This window comes from Castanea sativa, chromosome 5 (assembly GCF_040712315.1).
Source record: "Castanea sativa cultivar Marrone di Chiusa Pesio chromosome 5, ASM4071231v1".
In the NCBI taxonomy this organism is placed as follows: domain Eukaryota; kingdom Viridiplantae; phylum Streptophyta; class Magnoliopsida; order Fagales; family Fagaceae; genus Castanea; species Castanea sativa.
The window spans coordinates 68,899,380-68,921,552 of record NC_134017.1 but is presented as its reverse complement, the minus strand read 5'-3'; the positions used below and the strand labels follow the sequence as shown (position 1 = coordinate 68,921,552).

General features: G+C 33.5%; 1 protein-coding gene and 1 pseudogene across 1 annotated transcript; both read right to left on the bottom strand.

The window, feature by feature from the left end:
- Window positions 1-797: 797 nt before the first annotated feature.
- Window positions 798-4,656, bottom strand: LOC142633815 (derlin-2.2). Its single transcript, XM_075808066.1, has 6 exons — window positions 4,350-4,656; window positions 3,639-3,738; window positions 2,305-2,519; window positions 1,883-1,966; window positions 1,623-1,676; window positions 798-1,205 (listed from the first exon to the last, which is right to left on the bottom strand). Exons 1-6 carry the CDS (start codon window positions 4,446-4,448, stop codon window positions 1,023-1,025), a joined length of 735 nt encoding a protein of 244 aa, XP_075664181.1. The 5' UTR covers window positions 4,449-4,656; the 3' UTR covers window positions 798-1,022.
- Window positions 4,657-16,272: 11,616 nt separating this feature from the next.
- LOC142635670 (cysteine-rich receptor-like protein kinase 29) lies at window positions 16,273-21,531 on the bottom strand (annotated as a pseudogene).
- Window positions 21,532-22,173: the final 642 nt, after the last annotated feature.

The window sequence follows — 22,173 nt, the reverse complement described above, 5'->3', positions numbered from 1 at the left end:
TTTTTTATGTTTCTTAAAATGTTGTTCTTTACTCTTTTTGTTTTTCGATGGTGCTATAGGTTTAAACTTCGATTATTTTATAAGGATAGACAAATGGTTTGTAATATTTTCTTGACTTTTTATTCTTTTTGTAGAATTCACTGGGTTCAAAATTTTTATTTTTTCTATAGTAATTTTTATGCTTCTTAAAATGTTGTTCTTTACTTCTTCTTTTTTTATAGGACTTTACCTCTTTTTTGGATGGTGCTATAGGTTTAAACTTCAATTATATTATAAGGAAAGAAAAATGGACAAATGAAATTGCAATTTGAAGAGCATAAACACTCAGATAGGAACAAAGGATTTTTAATTACAAGGAAGAAAAGAAATTAACACGAAACAGAAGGTTTTTGTTTCATAATGCATACTACACAACAATGTTGCCACTCAAATTATGTTTTTATTGTCTCGTCTTGTTAAGTGCCAAATTGAGGTGGGAGACTAAACATTAATGCGAGTTTAACTATTTAGACTTTTAGAGTACAGATCATTCAAATCCTTCAGCAACTCAAATTGATGCGAAAATATTAAAAACAGAAGGTAAAAAAAAAGGAGAGAGAGAGAGAGAGAGAGAGAGAGAGAGAGAGAGAGAATAGAGCATGAAATCCCACAAGCTATTATAGTTTGCAACTTTTTGCTCTTAATTTTATTCCCCTGTGATCATTCTTACAGACCAACAACCAGAAGCAAATTTGGTGAGATGACTATCACATAATTGAACAAAAATGAAGATGCTGTGACATATCAAGGCAAAATAAAAAAAGATAAATCTTTGGCAAATTTCACTAAAACCTTTGATCATTCGTTTGCTAAACCTTAAATTAAACACAAACGCACAAAAAAGCAATTAGCAAATCAGAGTATACTTCAATATAATACACAGCCAGCCGTATTTTTGTTGATGCTAGCATATTTCCAATGCCAGATCAATACCCCAAGGGCTAACACACAGGTCAGGGTTTTCCAGTGATACTAACTCCTGATTAACCTTGGAGAACATCATCTGCAGCTGGAGCAGCAAATCTCACATTCCCAGGCCGTGCCACTACAACAGGCTCATCTGCAAATAGCGCTTTAATAAATGAGGGAGTTCTCAAAGGCCGGCGACCTGTCATTCGTGGATACACATCTTCAAGAAAATAGTAGGCATGACCAGCAATCATTCCCTGAAAAAAAAGAACCAAAAAAATAAAGGTTCCGAAAGGAAAAGCGAAAAGCAATGGTACAGGCAATAAAGATGCAGATAAAGAGGTGAACAGGTCCACAAATGAGAGAGAAATTATGTGAGCCAACTCATGGGTCCACAAGGTAATCTTCCAGGTGGTCCAACCTGTCCAATATAACATTGACTTCTGTTCCACTTAAGAATTTCTAGTAAAGTGAATTTAGACTAGGATCCCACCAGATCTCCAATTCTTCAATAAGGTCTAGGCTTCTCTCATTATGATACAGATTCATTTAGGAGAAAAGATAATAAAGGAATTAGCCATGTTATAGGAAAAGCAGGGTTCACTGGATTTTTGTTAGTGCCAGCAGACTAGAGGGCAGAGGCAAACTATAAATATGAAACTGTGGAATCTCACCAATAGATCCACCCATGCGCTAGCTCCAACAAGTACAGAGAATCCCAAAAGAACCTGCAGGGAGAACAAGGAAATAAGGATCACAAATTTCATAAGGTGGGGCAAAGATTACCTAAAATAATAGAGGTTTTGATCAGTATAGCTTATGTCTCAAATTAATTTTGAACGAGTTGAAGGACGATAAAAATTAAAAAGTAAATAACTTTCAGTGTGATACTGATTTAGCAAGATAAATTGAGAAGTCATCAAAGCTTACTCACCCATGGTAGGTAAGCGGCTGTGAAAGTAAAAAGGCCCAAAAAACTCATATGGATGAAAGGATTTTGCTTGCTCCACACATAGACCTGTAAAAAATATGAAAGGATATCAATTTTCATAGAAGAATTCTACCAGACTTTCTATCTTTTACTCAAAATCATTCTACCAGACTGATTTGAGATGGGAATTGCTTAACTTATTGAACCAGGAAGAAAGCTAATGAAAAGCATGAGTCAAGAAAAACTTGGTATAATCATAACTTCATCATTAATTCATTATATTGCCTTTTGCTATCATACTATAATGGCTAGATGGCATTCCAATCTCCATAATATTATTCCCATCAAACAGGAGTTATTAATAGTTCTAATGATGGTAGGAACAAAAAAAATTTTATATTCAAACAAAAAGGAAAGGAACTAACCATCATGAATGTCAGGGAATTGCTAAGGAATATAATTTTTGCAAATGACTCCGACAAGTACGGTATCATTCCCCCAACAAGAACAATTCCAGTTAAAACAGTGGCACCAAATAAGAGCATGTAAAAGAAATCGGCTGTCCTTCCCCTGAATGAGTTCTCTTCAAGGAGTTTGCAGTATCGGGCTAGAAAGAACATGTGAAACATAAAGTCCAAGTCTGCATTGTCAAGGTAAAAAAATATGTTAAAAATGCAAACTTGATGATTACTTAGGCTCAATCAGACTTCCAAACAATCAACATAATTAACTGTTGGAAAACATAAATGTAGAAAATGATATAAATTCATTATATCATTGTCTATGTTTACGTCAAGGATCCATAGCTAACCTAACAAATTTGGGACTAAGGCTTTGTTGTTGTTGAAGACAATGATATAAACGCATCAAGACAATGTATAATCAGATTGCAATACATTCAACAACAAGCAGACAATGGAACATAATTTGTGATTCATTAAACCATTGTGTTCAGGGACATCATTGGGGAAATTGAAGGGAGTTCCAGAAAGGAAAAAAACCATCAAATCAAAAGGTGCAGAACAAGACTTGGTTTTAACAAGCTAGGTGGAGGAATAAAATCTCTGCTGCCAATCTATTGCTAAACCACTATTAGATATTTAGATAATAAATATAACAATACTGGAACATTCCCACTCCTAGTGAAGGTTATACATAATGTTCTTAAGGAACCCTACAAAACAAACAGATATCAAGCATGGATTGGACACAGCAAGACCAACATAAGACTCTTAATTGACACAAAAATGTACCGCAGTACAAATCTAAAGGGACCAAAATCGTCCAGATAGATGACAATGGCAATTGGCCAACTACATTCCACAAGACAATACACCACAAAGGAGGAATGAATTATCACATTCTTCTTACCCCATGAAACTTGTTTGATGACATAACCCATTGGGGTTATCAAATTGCAAATTCGCGTGTCTGCATGTAAGTTCATATGGAAGAAATGACAACAGTAGATGAATAGCCAATGCAGAATTCTTACTTTTATCTAACTACCATAGTAAGTTTGTCCCATTTGAGTCACATCGTAAAAAACTAACATATCATACAAAGCAACAGACGTTCAACTACCAAAAATTCTTTCAACTACTTTAATAGAAGAAAGCCTTGTGTGCCCCAAAAGATTTCTTCTCAACAACTTCATCATAGTGAAGATGATCACTAAACTAACACAAATTTTCCCTACATTAAAACCAAAAAAACAGATTCCTACTGAATTTTAAAAAATGAGGCTGCAAACTATTACCCATTTTCCGGAAATACAAGAAATTGGTGACGAGACGCCATAACTGATATTGCTTGATCACTAGATTAGGGTTCAAGTACAAATTATAGGGTGATATTATCTGCAAAAATAAACAGAAAATCATTATTTATGTTAACTAAGAATCAGTAAATTATTAAACCTTCCAAAGTTACAGCTATTCTTCCTAACAAGTTATCATAAGAAAAGAAAAAGAAAAAGAAAAAAAATGGTAAACACCCAATTCAATTTTGAGAAGAAAAATCGAAAATTTCCCAAAATATTTTTAAAAAACCCAATTAATTCAACCTAAGCCATTCAAACCCAGTTGCCAAAACATTAAAAACCATAATAAAATCCAATTTACACTACTTTCAGCTAATCATTGAGAGAGAGAGATCACCAAGTTATTCCCAAATTTAAAGCAAACCCAATTGAAATCTCACTAAACCACACAGCTCCAATGCTCCATTAACCCCCAAAACACAAAACCCCACAAAACTCTATACCGCCAGGAAGAAAAGAAAAAAGCCCCCTTTTGAGTTTTGACCCAAAAGACATTACATTCCGAAATTCGAAGCAAACCCAATTGAAATCTAACCAAACCCAAAAACCCCATTAACCCAAATACCCAAAACCCACAAAATCCACCCCCAAACCCCCCCCCCCCCCCCAAAAATCGCTTTTTTTTTTTCAAAGCTTAGAGCTACGCACATCAAGGGAGCAACCGATGGTGGTGACAATAGCGGCCGTGAGATACGAACGGGTGATGATAGGCATTTGCTTGTACCATTCTTCCACTGCCTGAGCCATTCCCTGCCAATTTTTCTTCTTTCTTTTTTCTCAAACAACTCAGCTTCTGAAATTACGAGGAACACAAACACTCATTCAAAGTTGAATCTTCGTTATTGGTTGGAGAATTTTTGGGTCTTTGACAAGGATAGAAGATTAAATTGTTAGAGAGAGAGAGAGAGAGAAGGAGAATAAGAAGTGAGGAAAGGTTAACAAAATATGGCCCAATAAATTTGATACGGATATGGACTCTTTTATCTTTATCTCTGCGCTGTTCTAGTAATTCAAGGGTTTAATGGAAGTGACATGCTTTGGCGAATCAGAGAGAGAGTGTATTACACGAACCAATTGCTTGCTTTGTAAAAACAGGCCTTGTAATTTTTCTTATAGTTTTGGGTTTTGGTCCAAGGCTTTGCTAGGCCTGCAATTCCTTTCACACTAGTTTTGTTTTTTTGGGTCAGAAGGCCCAGTGAAGATAAGGGTTCTATGAGGGCCCAATGATAGCTCTGATATGTTGATGTTATCATGCATGTATCTTTCATCTTCGTCCCAGTCATGGGTTTGGACTTTGGAGGGGAACTGTGAGATTTTAGTCATTATAATTTTTTTAGGAGAAGAATTTTCCTTTTTCAGCTTTGGAAGATAACGAATGAGTGGGTGGGTGGCAGATAATGGGTTTGGAAGTGAAGAATGAAGATGAAAGGAAAATTTTGTTACTTACACTTTATTTGGAAGTTTATAAAAGAATTAAATGGAAATAAATTTTTTTAAGTAATGAAAATAAATGAAAAAGAATGGAAGGTAAGTAATACTATTTAAGATTAACATAAAGGGAAAAAAATGAAATCATTTTATAACAATATTACTATTAGAATCTTATTTTAAAATAAATAACGGAATATATATGAATATTTTAGGAGTTTCAATAAAAATTTCACTAAACTTAATTTCATTCCCTCGGATTCCTAAATAAACTAACCAATTTACCAAAAATGAAATTGCCATTATGATTATAAAAAACAAAACCAAAAAAAAAACCTAAAATGAACTTTAATATTGGATTTTAGGAAAACAAAAAGCAAATAAGCTAATAAAGAACCGTTTGAGAAAAGAACAACCTGAAAGGTAAAAAAGGCAGAGACTCACCAATGGTAAGAGACAAGGATGATTCTGGCGGGGTACTCGGCGATCTTGAGGAACATGGGCATGGCAAGGTCGAAGTGGGGCCTAGGAGGGTTGCACCGGCCGCCATTGTCACTTGGGAGAGCATAGTTAGGGGGCAAAAGTTGGTGGCTGTGACTATGATGGAAGGGTTGCCAGGGTTGCACCACCTTGGGTCCTCGTTGCACTTGATCTCAAAGCACGCACCTTGGGTAATCGTTGCCAGGGTTGGTAGTTTCATAAAGATATTGTTTTTGGCTCTACTAACGATTTTCTTGCTAAATATTTTGCATATGAAATGAAGAAGATGTTTGAGATGAGTATGGTAGGTGAACTTACCTACTTTTTGGGACTACAAATAAAGCAAACAGACACAAGAATATACATTATTAACCAAGCAAAATATACTAGAAACCTTGTCAAAAGATTTGGACTCGAAAAGGCTGTACATGCAAGAACACTAATGGCTACAAATACAAAACTAGGGATGATCCAGCAGGTTAGTCTATTGACATCACTTTATATAGAAGTATGATTGGTAATTTGTTATATTTGACTGCTAGTCAACTTGATATAGTTTTTAGTGTTGGTGTATGTGCTAGTTTTCAATCTAATCCTAAAGAATCACATCTTAATGCTGTAAAGAGAATAATCAAATATGTTAGTGGTACTTGTGATTTTGGATTGTTTTATAGTAAAGAGTCAAATGTTTCTCTTGCTGGGTATTCTAATGCGGACTAGGTTGGTAATGCTGATGATAGAAAAAGCACCACTGGAGGGTATTTTTATGTAGGAACCAATCTTGTTGCTTGGATGAGCAAAAAGAAAAATTTTGTCTCTTTGTCAACTGTAGAAGTAGAATATATTATAGCTAGAAGTTGTTGTTCACAACTTCTTTGGATGAAGAAGCTTTTAGGTGATTATGGTCTATCACAGGAAACTATGGTTGTCAATTATGATAATTCTAGTGCTATTAATATCTCTAAGAATCTGGTGCAACATTTTAAGACTAAACATATAGAGATTAGATATCACTTCATCAGGGATCTTGTTGAAAGAAAGGTTGTTGCTCTTGAATACATTCCTACTAAGCATTAGAATGCAACCAAACCAAGCAAGTTTGAGTCTCTTCGTCAAGTGATTGGTGTGATCATATGTCCCTAGTCACCTATGAGTTTCATGGTCTTTGTGTTAATTCTTTCTATCTCTTGTGACCAAAATTGTTTTTCTTTAAGTTTGCATTTGCATAACATTCATACATTGCATTCTAGGTTTGTTTTTGTTATTTTTCATATTTTTTAAAAAAGAAAAAGGGGGGGGGGGGGTTTGTATTATACATCTTCAAGATGTATAATTGAGGTTGGCCTATGAAATTTACATTTCATGACTGTGTACCCTGTTTAGCTTTGATGAGCTTTATTTTGCTGCACTTTGCTAGTTTGTGCTTATATTGTGTGAGCTGTTTATGGTTTTTAAACGCATGCTCTTGATTTTGAAGTCACATTATTTTGATTGTTGTAGACACTCTATTTCGTTCCTCAATTATAATGCATATCTTTTGTGCATGCGTCCCCCGAATGATGAACTGATTAAATGATATGTATAACTCCTCAATCTCTCTCTTGTTTGGCACATCTTTATTTTATTTTTTACTTTTTTTAACTCCTATATTTATTTATTCTTAGTTTTAACTGTCAATTTTTTATTTTAAGTGCATTTGAACCAACCATTTTTTATTTTAATCCATGCATGCCTCTTTTTTTTTTTTTTTTCCATTTTTCACAAAATCCTTAATTTTTGAAAGTTATATAAAAAAAATCAAGTTTTGTCCCTCAATCTCCTTCTCTATTCATTTAACTTAAAAACAATTGCATTTTATTTCAAAATATATTGGTATAAACCCAACTTTAGTGGGAAAAAAGAAAAGGACAAAACACACAACAGAATGGGGAGAGGGTACACAGGACAGACACCTCCCACATTAAGCAGGTCCGGCATACCCTCCTCTGGGGATTTTTGTCCTGGCTGTCATACCACTGTTCCGGGGGAGGGGAAAAAAAGGGGATTTTGAATTTGGAAAAAAACAGAGAGGGGGAGAACAAAGGAAAAGAAAAAAAAAAAAAAAAAAGGAAAACAAGAAAACTATTTTTTTTGTTTTCCACTGGATTCTAGAACTAGGATGGATTCATCTTTTTCTCATCACCAAAAATCATTTTCATCACAATTCTTTGCATTCTAATATTAAAAAAGCTTTTAAAAAAAAAAAAAACATTGAGAGATTGAAATTTCTTGAGGGAAAATCCGGTTCTGAGGGGGGACAAATCCCACATTGTACACTGCTTTTTTTTTTTCAGCACCTCTCTGTCAACCATCGCCGGTGGAGCGTCGCGTGGTGGGGAGGACCATCAATCAGAGAACGTCCTTGTCGTCACCGTTCGTCTCAAGGGAGTCACCGTCAAGATCGTCCAAGGGTGCTGGGTATGTTTTCAACCTTCCCACTTTTTTTTTCTTACGTGTATCAGTTGTTTGAAGTTTGCTTGCCTTGCTGGGTTTATTCCTTTCAGTCTGAATGTTGAAGCTTGGCTGTCTTGAATAATGAACAAAACTGGGATGTAATAAAAGAAAGCTAAAAGGGGAAAGTGGGGTTAAATCATGCATTGAAGGCTTGTGATGAGACATAGTATTTTTTTTTACACCATAGCTAGCCTAGACCCATGATCTTCCCAACAACTTCCACTATTTCGGTTTCTACAAACAAAATATAAAAAAATATACTTTATGTCTTACTTCAAATCAAAAGCAAGTCTATGCTCTGGTTTCCACAAACAAAAATAAGAATGTGCATTTCTTTTACCAAGTCTATGATTTTAGTTTCCACAAACAAAGATAAAAATATATTTTTTTCTTTTCACTTCAAATCAAATCCAAGTCACAAGCTAATCAGATTTAGCCCCATTCTTTTCTTTAAAAATTATAATCCCTCTAGTTCCCCAAAAATGAAATGTTCTCATATTGCTCAGATCATATCTTGAAAGAGTTTAAGCTTACTCATGTTTTTTTTTTATAGTAGTTGTTATATCAATTTCTTAACATGCTTGTTGATTTCTTGGTCATCATTTTGTTTTGTTATTAACTTGTCGCTTCTTTTTATTTATCGTTATCTTGTGTCATGATCTAGCTCTAGGCCACCATGCCATAAAATCAACTACTTGCTTGATTTGGTGTAATGAATTTGGTTAATAATATTGTGCCCATTGAACAATTAATTGAACATCAAATAGTCCTTACATATTTAGTAGAGGCCGGTAGACATATCGGGCGTGCGTGGGTGCCTCATACCTTCCCACGACGTAATTTAACCTCCGAACTTGTCCTTGGTGGACGTAGACCGTTTTCCTTATCCATTGATTCAATCAAATAAAAAAGAAAGGGTTTTTATTTCTTGTTTTGTTTTCCCTTGCAAAAAAAAAAAAAATAATAATAATAAGTGGCGACTCCTCAACTTTTTTTTAGACTCATGATTTTCTTAATAGTAAAAAATACTCCAAAAATCAAACCTTTCTTTTTCTTAAAAAACCTTTCCCGAGAAGCGTCACGTGGCTGAATCCACAATTGTAAGGACAAAAAAATCCTAGGAGAAAGATATAAATAATCATCTCACTACTGTTACTCGCCAATTATGGACACTTGTGTGCAAATCATAAAAGCCGTGCTTGGTAAGGTGTAGCACTTGCACAGCAAAATACTTAAGGTGTTATTGTACATTAGTTTAAAGAAGCAAAAAGAAAAGTGAAAAAAAAATGCTTCAAAAGAAAAAGAAAAATAAAAAATATATTAAAAATAATTGCATGGTTGCAAGCGTGTTTTTCTAGGAGATGTGAGAGTTATATGATGTAACTATTTAGGTGATAGTTACTTTCAAACTTATGTGATGAATAATGTAGAAAGTGTGTTTATTCTCTATTTACATATCACCTTGTAAGTATCTCATACACTTACTAGTTGCACACACCACAAGCAAAACTTTGCTGAACTTTGTACATGTGATTGTGTGTTAAGTTTTGTGACCTTCCAAAATTGAACATCTTGATGTGTTTAGTGCTTTTTGGGGAGTGAGGAAAGAAAAGATTGAAGAAATTTGATAAAGGTTGAATTTTTCTTTGAAAAGTTTGGTTTTGGAAATCATTTGAAGTCATGAATATGCATGTCATATCATAAAAACTGTTTTTCAAATAATTCTGTAGAAAAATTTTCCAGAATTTTTCAAAATTTCTGTTTTTTCAGAATTCGACCAATCGAGCCTATTTTTCGACCGATCGAAATGTGAAGAGGAAAATCATGTTTTCAGCTTAAAGTCTCAGGTCCCTTCGATTCCTTCCCAATTCCTTTCAATCAATTGAACCTTTTCTCCATGTACATTTTAATTCCTACCCGATTCCTATTGACCAATCGTATTTCGATTTTTTAAAACATATAGGAATTAAATCTGACTTTTTCAAAAGTTCTTTGTCTTTCTCTCCGATTCCTCTCTCGATCCCTTCTCACAATTTTTTTTGACGTTTTTCTTGGTCAAAGATCCAAAGGTTTTCTTCAAAACTCTAAGGTAAGACACTTTTGCCCCTTCTTTTTCATCAAATTACATGATTTCATGCATTTTTCTAGGATTTTCGCACTATTCGAAATTTGGGGTTTTGATGTTTTTGGGCTTTTTGATCAAAACTAAATCATGGGTTTTTGTTCATGCATTATATAAACACAATTCACATGCTTCAATTTCAAAATTTTTGTGTTTGATTAAAATTTTTCAAAATTAGGGTTCTAATGTTCTTGAGAGATTTGGGGATTTTGTGAAATTGGGTTAAATTGGACAAAATTGACCTCTGTAATTGATGGATTAAGTGATTGTAGCTTGTTTTATGCTTGTTAAGTTGATCAATTGATCAATATGAGGATATTTTTGAAAATTTAGGGTTTTCAAAATTGGGGATTTTCTATAATTCTTAAATTTCTTGGTCAATTTTCAAAATTGTGATGGAATTAGGCTGTTTTAGAGCATTAGATCATGCATTATATGTATTCTAATACCACGCATCATGTGGTTTTCAAAATTGCATGTTATCTTGCTCTAACCCTTTTTAATGTAGTTTGCCCTTGGTTTTGGTTTAGTTGTTTATGTCCTTAGTCATGGCTCCTAAAGTTGGTAGGAAGTTTAAAACTAGAGCAAATAGGAACCTTGGGTCTTTCTCTTCTAGTTCAGCCTTAGTTGATAGAGATCGTTTTTTGTCTACCAAATGTGAGGAGACATATGAGACCTTGACTAAATATATGTCCATATGGGGTGAAAGGGAAATAGTTTTGAGTGAGTGGGATCCTTCTATTCATAGAAACTTTGTGTCTAGGAACTGGGTGTCCTTGTGTGAGGTGTCTGATCCTCTTCCTGTAACTTTGATTAAAGAGTTTTACTCTAACCTCTCTATTTATTCTGAGGTCACAGGTGATCATTACTTGACTTCTTGGATTAGAGGTCAAGAGTTTACAATAACGAAACAAACTGTCTTTAAATCTTTAGGAGTTTCTTTAGTTCGTAAACCCACATATCCATACACTGAGTTTCCATTTGTTGATGACATGATGTTACTTCTTTATGGTAGACTTGTTTCTTGAGGCACTAAATCAAGAATTAATTCTTTTGAGTTTACTGAGCTTAATTATTTGTATTTGAGGATTTCCTGTCATAACATCTATCCTATTTCACATGTTCATACTGTTCCTATAGATAGATGTGCTTTTCTTTATGCTCTTGTTACTGATGGGTCTATGCGTTTTCCTTCTCTGTTTATCCAAACCATTATTGATATTTTTAAGAGTAAGAGTAAAGGTCAGAAATTGTTCTTTCCCATGTATATTTATAGGATTTTGAGATTTTTAGGGTTGGCTAAGTTTCCTCCCTTAGAGTTAGTTCACATCACCACCCCTATAGGAGCCACCTTTCTTAGACGGTGACAGTCACAGATGAAGAGTGCTAAGCCAGGCATAGGGACGTCTAAGAGATCACGAGGAGAAGCTTCTACTACAGCTCTTGCCTCGGGTTCTATGCCTTTTGTTGAGCAAACTTTTGTGGATCTGACTGCAGTTGTGGATCTTACTAGTGGTGCTGACGATGCAGACCCTACTGTTGCCCCTCCTCTCTTACTCTGTGCCATGATGGAGTCTTTCATGACTACACAAGCTGCTCATGGATAGCTTCTCGATGAGTTGTTGATGGAGGTTGCTTCCTTGAGAGCAGATTTTGCGGAATATAGGTGTGCATTTCCACCTCCTCCACCCTCTAATGACTGATGTTGCCTTTGGCAATTTGTAACAAAAAAGGGGAGTAGGTTTTAGGACCTTTTGTATGTAAGGGAAGTAGATTTATTGAATTTAGGGGGAGTTTGATGTATTTTCTTTATTTTCTTCGGTTTTGTTGTTTATATTTTCATTGTTTATATTTGTTTAGTGTTTATGTACTTAATTCACAAACATTAATATGCTTATTGGTTATGATATTTATTGATGATGAGGTTATTCATGTTTTGTGAGTTAAAGTTCAGATTTTCACTTAGATTATGGTTCTGTATCTTCCACACATGCATTTATGGTTTGTTTTCAGTGTTTCAGGAATTTATAGGTTAATTCTTTCAATAGCTGCTGTCTATACTAGCAACTAATAGTTAGTAGTTGTGTAAGAATTGTATTAGGGCAATAACTTGTATTTGAGCTGGTATTTAATTTAAGCATTACATGTTGTATGTGTGTTTTGTCACAAATTGCCAAAGGGGGAGATTGCTAGGTTCTAAAGATTTAGGTGTAAATGTTTAGAATCATATTTTTATTGTGTTGGAAAATTGAGAACAAAACATGTCTAGTCTAGGTATTAGGCAATGCTTAAAAGTGTGTGTTTCAAAGTTTCAAGAACAACCAAGTGACTTTCTGTCTTGCTTGACTGATCGAGAATTAGACTTGACCATTTAGGGTTTCACTTAAACTTCTCCCCATATTAAAGGGAAACCCTAGCCACGTTTTAAGGACTTTTGGAAGACTTGTGTCGCTTTTTGTGAGATTTGAGAGGTTTTGTATTTTTTAACTACACAAGAATCTACTGAAGCAAGAACTACAATCAAGCGTTGGTAGAACATAGTTTTTGCACCAAGATTATTATTGATGGTGATCTGAAACCTTTGAGTGTGATCTCAAAGTCACAAGTAAGGTAGCTTGTGTTGGTGTAAATCCGAGAAGAGAAGGAGTCCGTGAATTCGGAGTTTACACGTGGTCGTGTCAGTAAGTTACTACATAAGGTAGCAATAGATTTAGAGATAAATCTGATTGTAAAAACTTCAATTTTCTTATTTGGATTTACTTTACCTTAAGGATAGCTAGGTCAAATCTTCCCCAGGTTTTTTTTCTTGAAACGATTAATTTCATCGGTTTTTCTGAGTCATCATATCGATGTGTTATTTACTTTTCCGCTTTTGTGCATGATATGATATTTTCTTTTTTAACCTAGATTTGAATAATCAATATAAGTAATCACTTGTTTAATATATTAGATTAAACAATCTGCTTCAAGGGGTTTAAACGAACAAACATTATAATATGGGCTTCTATGGTGGGATTGATCAATAGCCACCAGTGGCATTGATGTGTTTGTTTTTATTCTTGTCTAGAGAGAGAGGTGTAGGGAAGAGAGGTCTGACCGTTTGATGGAGAAAGATCAGGAACACAGAAGGATCTGGAACTTGAGACTTAGAGAAAGAGAGAGAGGAGAAAGAGAGACTTACACGTTTGAGAGAAAAGGAAAAATGAGTAACGGAGGGTTAACAGGTTAGGGTTAAAGTTGTCTTTAAGGACTAAATTGATCAATTTTGAAATATGTTGGACTTGGTTGGTATTTGCCCAAACCTCAGGGTATGTTTGTAAAATTTACCCTATTAAAAACTATAAGTAAGAGTGTAATAAATTAATCTTATTATTTCAAAACTAACCAATTAAACCCTTTAACAATAGATCAATACAACCATATTTCATAAAAGAAGGGAGGGGAAAAAAATATTTTATCTATGCAATGGTTGTGACTTGTGATATAGTAAACACTATCAGTATTTTCATAAATAAAACAAGAACTGTGATGTATTTTATTTTAATTAATTGTATGAGATCACTATGAGATTTTTTTTTGGGGGATAATTTGATAATAATAATGGGAGAGAAGATTTAAATTCTAAATCCGATGAACGAAAAGTAGGAGTTGTCAACAAGTTGAGTTACAAGACTTTTGGTGAGGGATATCATTATTAATTCACTATAACATGTTTGATATTTAATATAGGTAGATCACCATATATATAATTCACTTGATTTGGTATTACTTGTCCAGGGAAGAAATATCCATTATGTTAAATAGGTATTACAAACATTTGATTTACCATAAAATTCAATCTCTAAATTTGAATCATGAGTCAAGACCTAGGTTCAAAAAGTCTCAAGATGAAGGTCTCCATACATGCAAATGCATAGAAATTAAATCTCATTAGAGAGGCTACTTACATGTACATCAATGCATCTAAAAATTTAGAGATATTTTTAGTCAAAACTCAAAAGTCTCATTCTTTCGTGTTCTATTTTCCAAAATTTTATATATGTACTAATTGAATCTAATTCCCGTGTGGATGCAAATATATTTAGATTGTAAGAATTAGTACAAGAGCAATTGTTATTTTTTGAACCTACAAGAGCTATTGTTCTTAACCTGCCACATTTGCACAAAAATGAAACACTTGTCAAAAACTCCAGTTAATCTCTAAACTAGCCAGAAGCACTTGTTGAAGACTGATCAGATGTGACAAATCCCATTCCGGTGCCAATTGTTGAAGAATGATCAGATATGATTAACCTACCTACAGAAAATGGAGGGGCTAATGGCTGAGGAAGATTTTTCGATTTGCTTGCAAGCATGAGAATGACCCGTGACATGGTAGGTCTATCATTAATTATTTGGATCTTCTTGAACACATAACAATGTGATATGGATTAATTTCAGAGCCTAAGTTATAGGAACAAGTATAAACTATGGTTTGATCTATCAATTTCACTCCTTTGCCTTTATTCCATAGTCGCCAAACCTATTGCTAATTTCCTTTAGTTCACAATAATAAGCGAAAACTTAATTATCAAGATACAAATAAGAGAGAAGTACATATGATAGGAGGCTTTGTGCATGCTCTGGATGATAGAATCCACTGTTCCTTAATACACTCACAATTTCTAGCATTAGAATTCTAAAACTATAAACATTAGACTTCATTGTATATTTTAGTGCCATATATTCACTACTGGGAAAAAAAAGGTATCATGATAATGTATAGTTACAATTACTGTAAAAGAGAATGAAGGCAGAAATGTAATGTAGTATCATTAGGAGCATATATAAGTTACATTTACTATACCATAACTTAGAAAAATTGGCCTTTCTTACTCTGCAATACCTTATTCTTACATTTCCTTCTTTAAATAACCGTTCAAATTGTAGAGTTTTCCACTTGATGATTTTACTATTATATTATAACTTGTGCAAAAAAGTTATTTTAAAAACAACGAGGTGCAGATGGAATGAACCACAACTTTCCCAAAACATCTATGCAAGGCGACCAAACTTTAGTTTAATCATTTACAACAATTTTTCCCTTGAAAGCAGCATCACCAGTGATTTATGGAACTAAATTGCAGATGCAGTGAAGGGATTGCTTACCATGTGCCCAAGATTTGGACAGTGTTGGCTTCTATTTGAATGCTACCGAAATCCCTAGCAGTGTCAAAATTTGATATCTTTGGATTCATATCATCATCTGGTAACATATTACTTGCTTTCATATCTCTATGGAGTAGGGATCCCATTGACAATATTTGCGCATTTAGCCCAATCTACTTCCGTACATTTGTTTGGATCTGCATTGTAATATTTTTTTTTCCTTTTTTTCCCCCAAAAAAAGGAGGTTCACATATATAATCATCACTTCATACTCCATGGTACATTGCAACTTTGGCTTTTTGATAAACCCATGGGTACCACCAGCAGGAGACATTAGTTCGCATATAGGAAATTTTTGCCATATAGGCGTGTGTGTGTGGGTTAGAGAGAGCTTTCCAAACAAGAAGGCTCCGAGACTAGTGTTGGCCATGTATTCATAGACTAGATGCTTTTCATCTTCTTCCAACATGTTTTTATGAGTTCTTATCTGGGCTTCGCTATTAAAAACTTGTTATCTCCATAATTACAAAATATTTTTTGAAAATTTGTGATCTTTAAATTAAAACAAAGTACGCAACATGTACAGTCAAACTTTTCTCTCAATAAAAGTAAAAGAAAAATTTATTCAACACAAATATTTTTAGCTGCAAACAGAGACAACAAACATAACCAAATTCGAACAAACTTCTCTAATTAAACCGAAACAACCAAAAGCAAAGTAATACATGAGCATATACTTCTAACCATAATTATTGAAACTGTATTGGATTGTGCCACTTAGAAAAGGGTCGAGTCTTGGTAACAGTGATTTTATTTTCGTGATACAACAAATCAATTAACATCTTGCCGGTTAATCAATGGGTGTAGATATGCCTTCTTAAATGTAGCTTCTATAAAGCACTAGTGAGGATATAGCTCAGTAATTGAGGCCTCATTTGCTGAGTGTTGGACATAGCTGCCATTGGAATGATCTGACCTTGAGATGTCTAATTCAGTGTTGCTGTGCATAAAGAATGCAGGTTGGGATGGTATTGGAAGAGTGATAGAGTAGCTATTAAGCATAAGAACAATCATAGCCATGGTTGGCCTATTAGTTACACTTTCTTGAACACTTAGTAAACCAATGTGCGATTCTCAAAAAAAAAAAAAAAGTAAACCAATGTGGATGCATCTCATTATTTCAGTTATAGAGCTATGTCTCAATGTGGGATCTATAATATGTGAAGCAGTTCCCTCCCTCCAATTTTTCCATGCCTACAAGATGTAAGTAATGGCCAGACATAATATCAGAGAAAATATTTCTATGAGCAAATTGTACTTTTGTACACTTAACTATAGTGTAGTTACAAACTTATAATGTTCCCCCCTAAACTATTGTAAACCCTGTTATTAGGAAGTCTGTCAAATTTTAATGAAAAATTTAAACTTCTATTAATTACTTCCATTAAATTTAAGGAAATATTACAACTACGCAATATTTAAGAGGGGGAAATGCACTAAATCTCTTTTTTTATTTTGCCAATTTCATGCATATGTACTAGTGTTATACAAACAAAAAAGGGATATGTACTAAAATTGATCATACTTACATAGCTTAGAAGGTCCTCCACATTTTCTTCATTTCGAAACAAGCGTTCCTTTGTCCACTCACAATTTCCAATATTAACACACCAAAACTAAAAACATCGAACTTCACTGAAAACTGTCCATGCATTATATATTCTAGAGCCATATATCCACTGCATGGTGGTCATTAGTAATGTAAGTTTGATTTTATTTCCAAGAAACAAAATAAAAATTAGTTCTCTACTTTCAAGATACTTACTAGGTCCCCACAATTCTACTTGTATTTGCTTGAGTTTGATCCAGTAAAAGTAATTTTGCCATGCCAAAATCTGAAATCTTGGGATTCATCTCTTCGTCTAAAAGTATATTGCTAGCTTTAAAATCATGATGGATAATTCGAAGCCGTGAATCTTCATGAAGGTAAAGAAGCCCTCGAGCAGTACCTCCTATGATTTTGTAACGCTTTTGCCAATCCAAATGTACACGCTTGATAGGATCTATGTAACAAATGGATTATATGATTTAATTAATTAAAAATGTGCAGATATTTTTTGACGGGACATGTAACCCAAAAGAAAATTTATGAGCACAACTTGATAAATAGAAGTGCAGACATACCAAAGAGGAAGTGATCAAGACTTGTATTTGGTAGAAACTCATATATCAGAAGCCTTTCTGTCCTTTCCATGCAAAACCCTAAGAGTCTGACTAAATTACGGTGCTGAAGTTTTGCAACCAATAAAACCTCATTCTTAAATTCTAAATCTCCCTGTCCAGATTCTATTGACAACCTTTTAACCGCGATAACTTGACCATTATAGAACATACCCTGATGATGTATAGGAATAAAATTCACGTAATCATGAGAGAATTTGAAGATTTTGACCGAAAATGATTCAGTTCTTCATGAAATTATACTATAGAATTACCTTGTAAACAGCCCCAAATCCACCTTGTCCGAGCTTATTTGCTTCAGAAAAGTCATCTGTCGCATCTCTAATAGTGCCAAAGTCGAATTGCATGGATTCCACACTTCCAACTTCACCGTCAATATCTTTACACGAGGAACAAGTAGATACTTACACTAATAAATCGAGTTCTCTATTTAAAGAAAAGTCCCACTATTTAAAATAATTACGCATACAGTACTAATGAGTATTGATACAAACAAGCTTTTTCACTCTAGGTTTAATGGAAATAACCTCTTGAAAGAGAATTTTGATTCAACGTTACTAGATGAGAGCTCAATAACTTATGATATAGAATTATTTAGGGTTCAACTCACATTTGAAATTAAATAAAAATACCATTTTGTAATTCAATTTTTCTTTCAATTTTTTTAATAAAATTTATACTTTACCCATTTATAGTGGGACTTTCATTTAAATTCTTCTTATTTTTTCTTTTTTCTTATAAAAAAAAAGTGGTACAAGACATGGGTGGAAGTTAAATTGTCAATTTTTTTTTAAAAATCCTTTCATTTCTTCTTGAAAATTTCTTTTGCAATTCCACAGCTCTTTTCTAGAGGCTCCCCTCTAAATCAGTGTTTTTATGGCTTCATGCACAAATATGTAATAACTGGAATGTAAATTTGAAGACTTACGGTAAAAAAAAAAAAGAAGATTAAGGGTATGTTTGGTAGGTTGTAATAGGCATTGTAATGTAATAATTATTCCTATAGTTTAACTATTCAATAGTTTGGTTATATTTTTATTATAGGGAATAGTCATTTTTTATGAACAGCTATACTTTAAAATGAGGAATAATTATTCATCTCTAAAAGGGTTGTAATAGCTATTTCTTAGTAAGTGTTTTAATTTCTAAAATTAATATATTTCCAAATAAACAAACTTTCTATATGCACATAACAATTATAAAAATAAAAAATCATAAAAATATAACTAATCTTTCTTTCAAATTTTAAAAAAATATTATTTTTTAAGAAATATAATTATATGAGTAAGATATTTCCTAAGATATATCTTAAGTTTGATTTAAAATGCTTTTAATCTATTTTCTTTAGGGTTCTATTATTGTGTTGCCATCAAACAAATAAATAGTAATAAATATTACATTACTGTATCTTATATTTCTTATAATACATATTCCTATGTAATTACCACTATAGTATACCAAATGTGCCCTAAGTATTATACAAATTCTTAAAATAAGTCAAAGCACATATGGTATTTCTGGATTACTTATAGATATATTGTCAAATGTTGAATGCTTTTAAGTTGGTTTATTTTCTTAATTTACTCTTAAGTAAGTAAATTGTCTGTTTAAATTTATTATATTTGGATTACTTTTCTAAGATATTCTGTTTATGAATATACATTGATTATTATTGTTAATATCATTGTATTTTCCATGCCTTAAAAAAAAAATTCAGTTTATATTTACATTATATAATATGTGAAAAATTAAATTTTGGTTTTTATTTTATTATATATATATATATATATATATTAAATATGTTACACATCAAAGTTAACTAGGCCTACGTTGTGCAACAACCCGCTCAATCCACCCAAACTTCTAGACCCTCTTTGCTACACATCGCCCCATATAGAGATGATATTTATTTTCAAGAGCTGAGCGGGTTGAACTATTAAAGTGATAGGTTGAGTTGAGTATTATGTTGAGTTTTTTTTTAAACAACTAAGACCCAACCCAACCCATCTATGTATATATATTCATCTCTTGTTAGTTTATTTCTCATATCAAATTTAAAGGTTTTTTTTTAAAATTTTTTTTTATATTAAATCCATGATTTACTTATGTTACTATGAAAAATGTAATAATTTTCCTACATATTCAAAAGCATATATACATTCTGACATAAATATGCTTAAATAAGTTAAAAAATATCCATATCATAAAACTTGTGTACTTTGATCTTATGAATTTCTTTAATGGTTTATTATATTTTTGCTGCAAGTCCTTCTATGGTGTATTGGGTTTATAGTAAATAGTTTTTAAATTTATTCATAAATAATAAAATAAATTTTGATGTTTAGTATACAATACATAACTAAAATTACTACGCCTAACCCGCCCAATCCCGACAAGTTGAAATTGCCCAAATTTTCAATCGGCTAGCCATTTTTGTAGTTTGTTAGGTTAGTGGTGGTTTGGAATTTTTCCAACCCACCAATAGCAGATTATTTAAAAATTTTCGCCATAACCCACCCAATTCGACTCAAGCACTCCCTAGGCCAAAATAAGGCCTAGCTAACGTTTTGAACAACAGATTATCAAAACCAGATTTTTACTTACTTTCTGCTTTCTGCCTTGGCCGCCTCCTCACTCTTAAAAAGATGTAGATTGAGACGATTAGTATCACAAACGCAACAGTTGGTACAACTATAATGATAACAGTCCATGATGTGCTTTCCCCATTCTCTGCAAAAACCATAAATTTGTTCTCATTAGAACATTGCGGGGGTAAGATCCCAAACTAGCATTACAAATCTTAAAGAGACTGATTGTTGGCACAAACCTTTTTCTTTTATATATATATATATATTTTTTTTTTTGAGTTTTTTGACTTTGGTGATTATAATTTATAACCAGCCTCATAAAGCAACGTTTTTAAATTTAAAAAAAAAAATGAAATTATACTTTAAATAAGAAAGTTAACTGTCTGCAAAAGCTGCAAATTAATAACTTAAAATGTTTATAACATTTTCCAAAAATGTTATGTCGTAAACAAGGACATCTTTTTTTTTCATAAACATACAAGGACATCCTAATTATGACCAAATAATTTGCCATATTATAACTTATAAGTAGCATAATGTCATAAGTACCTTTTGAAGTAGTGGGATTGGTTGATGGTGGAGGGCGTGGAGCTGTTTGGTTAAAGAAGATGTAGTCCTCAAACCTGATTTCACAGCTGGGTCCTCTAAATATTCTCGCACCTTTTTTGCTGTCACAACATGATGGAATTTGCTTAATACCGCCACGTAAGCAATTACCGCAGTCATCAAGAGACAAATCAGGCGTGCACTGCACAAGTGCATATAATGTAATAAAGTTTAGATCGGTTGCGTCTTGTGCTGCATACTTAAGAAGAGAATTGCCAGCTTCAGCTTCTTTTGTTAGGTTATCCAACAAGGTCGAGAGAACTTCATTGAACTTATCTACATAACTGGCCGTTACGTTTTCCGGGTTCCGGTAATGTATCTCTGGATAAGTGTCCAGGATGCCATAAATGGGGCTGTTTGAGTAACGTAACTTACATATATCGGACCATCCTATTGCCTTCTTTTGATTGGGACAATTCTGTTTGAGAAGATCAGAAGAGTTCTTCAGGCAACTACGGCAAACATCTGGCTTAACATCTCCTCTACAAAGTCCAATCCCATATACTATGTCAGAGTTTTGGCCATAAGAGGAATTGTAGAATCCATAATCAATTTCGGTGTTGGAGTAGAGGGAGGAGACGAGCGTATTGAGGTTTGTCTCATAGGCACTGTTGCTGGTGAAGTTACCCTTGTTCGCACAATTGAATTCCTGCGCAGTGCCTTGAAAAATGAGCATCAGAATGGCAGAGAGGAAGAAAAGTAATCTTGAGAAAGCCATTGCCATGTGTTTTCGTGAAATGGCGGGATATAGGCCAAGCTAGAAGCTTATCGTTGGCTTTTGAGAAGTTAGAGGGCATAGTTTTGGCTTGTGGGTGGTCACTTTTTCAAGTCTAGGAAAATGATTTTGACAAAATCTAATGTTGAATAGAAGTAGGAAACTTCAACAGTTCTCTTTTTCCCGATTGTTTTCATGTAGAATTATCAGACGTTTCTAAATATCCTCCTTTTTTTTTTTGTGGTGAAAGATGGTTAGGGCGAGGCAGATGGAAGTAAAGAGGGTGTTTGATACACCCACTCAAATACACATTTTCAATTTTTAAACAACATTACACGTATTTTTATACACTTTTTACCTACACGTATTTCCACACATGTTTTCAAACAACAAAATACATGTTTTCAAACACGTGTACCAAATACTCCCAAAGTATTACGTGGTTGGAAGATTAGGGCAAGCATCAAGCACGCCCACTTAAAAGTAGGGGTGTGCATGAGTCGGGTTGAGAGAATTTTTTGACCTAACCCACCATAGTGGGTCAAAAAAAATTCGACCCAACCCAACCCAACCCACATGGGTCGGGTTGAACCCATGAGTTGGACATTTTTTTTATTATTATTAAATTGAACCCATATTTTTTTTATTAAT

What these genes read in the sequence shown, in the direction of transcription:
- LOC142633815 (XM_075808066.1), bottom strand. Translation starts at nt 4,448, where the DNA reads ATGGCTCAGGCAGTGGAAGAATGGTACAAGCAAATGCCTATCATCACC. An exon ending in CCATCGGTTGCTCCCTTGAT is followed by an intron (nt 3,739 to 4,349) that starts GTGCGTAGCTCT and finishes TTATTTTTGCAG; the next exon opens with ATAATATCACCCTATAATTT. An exon ending in GCGCATGGGTGGATCTATTG is followed by an intron (nt 1,206 to 1,622) that starts GTGAGATTCCAC and finishes CTTTTTTTTCAG; the next exon opens with GGAATGATTGCTGGTCATGC.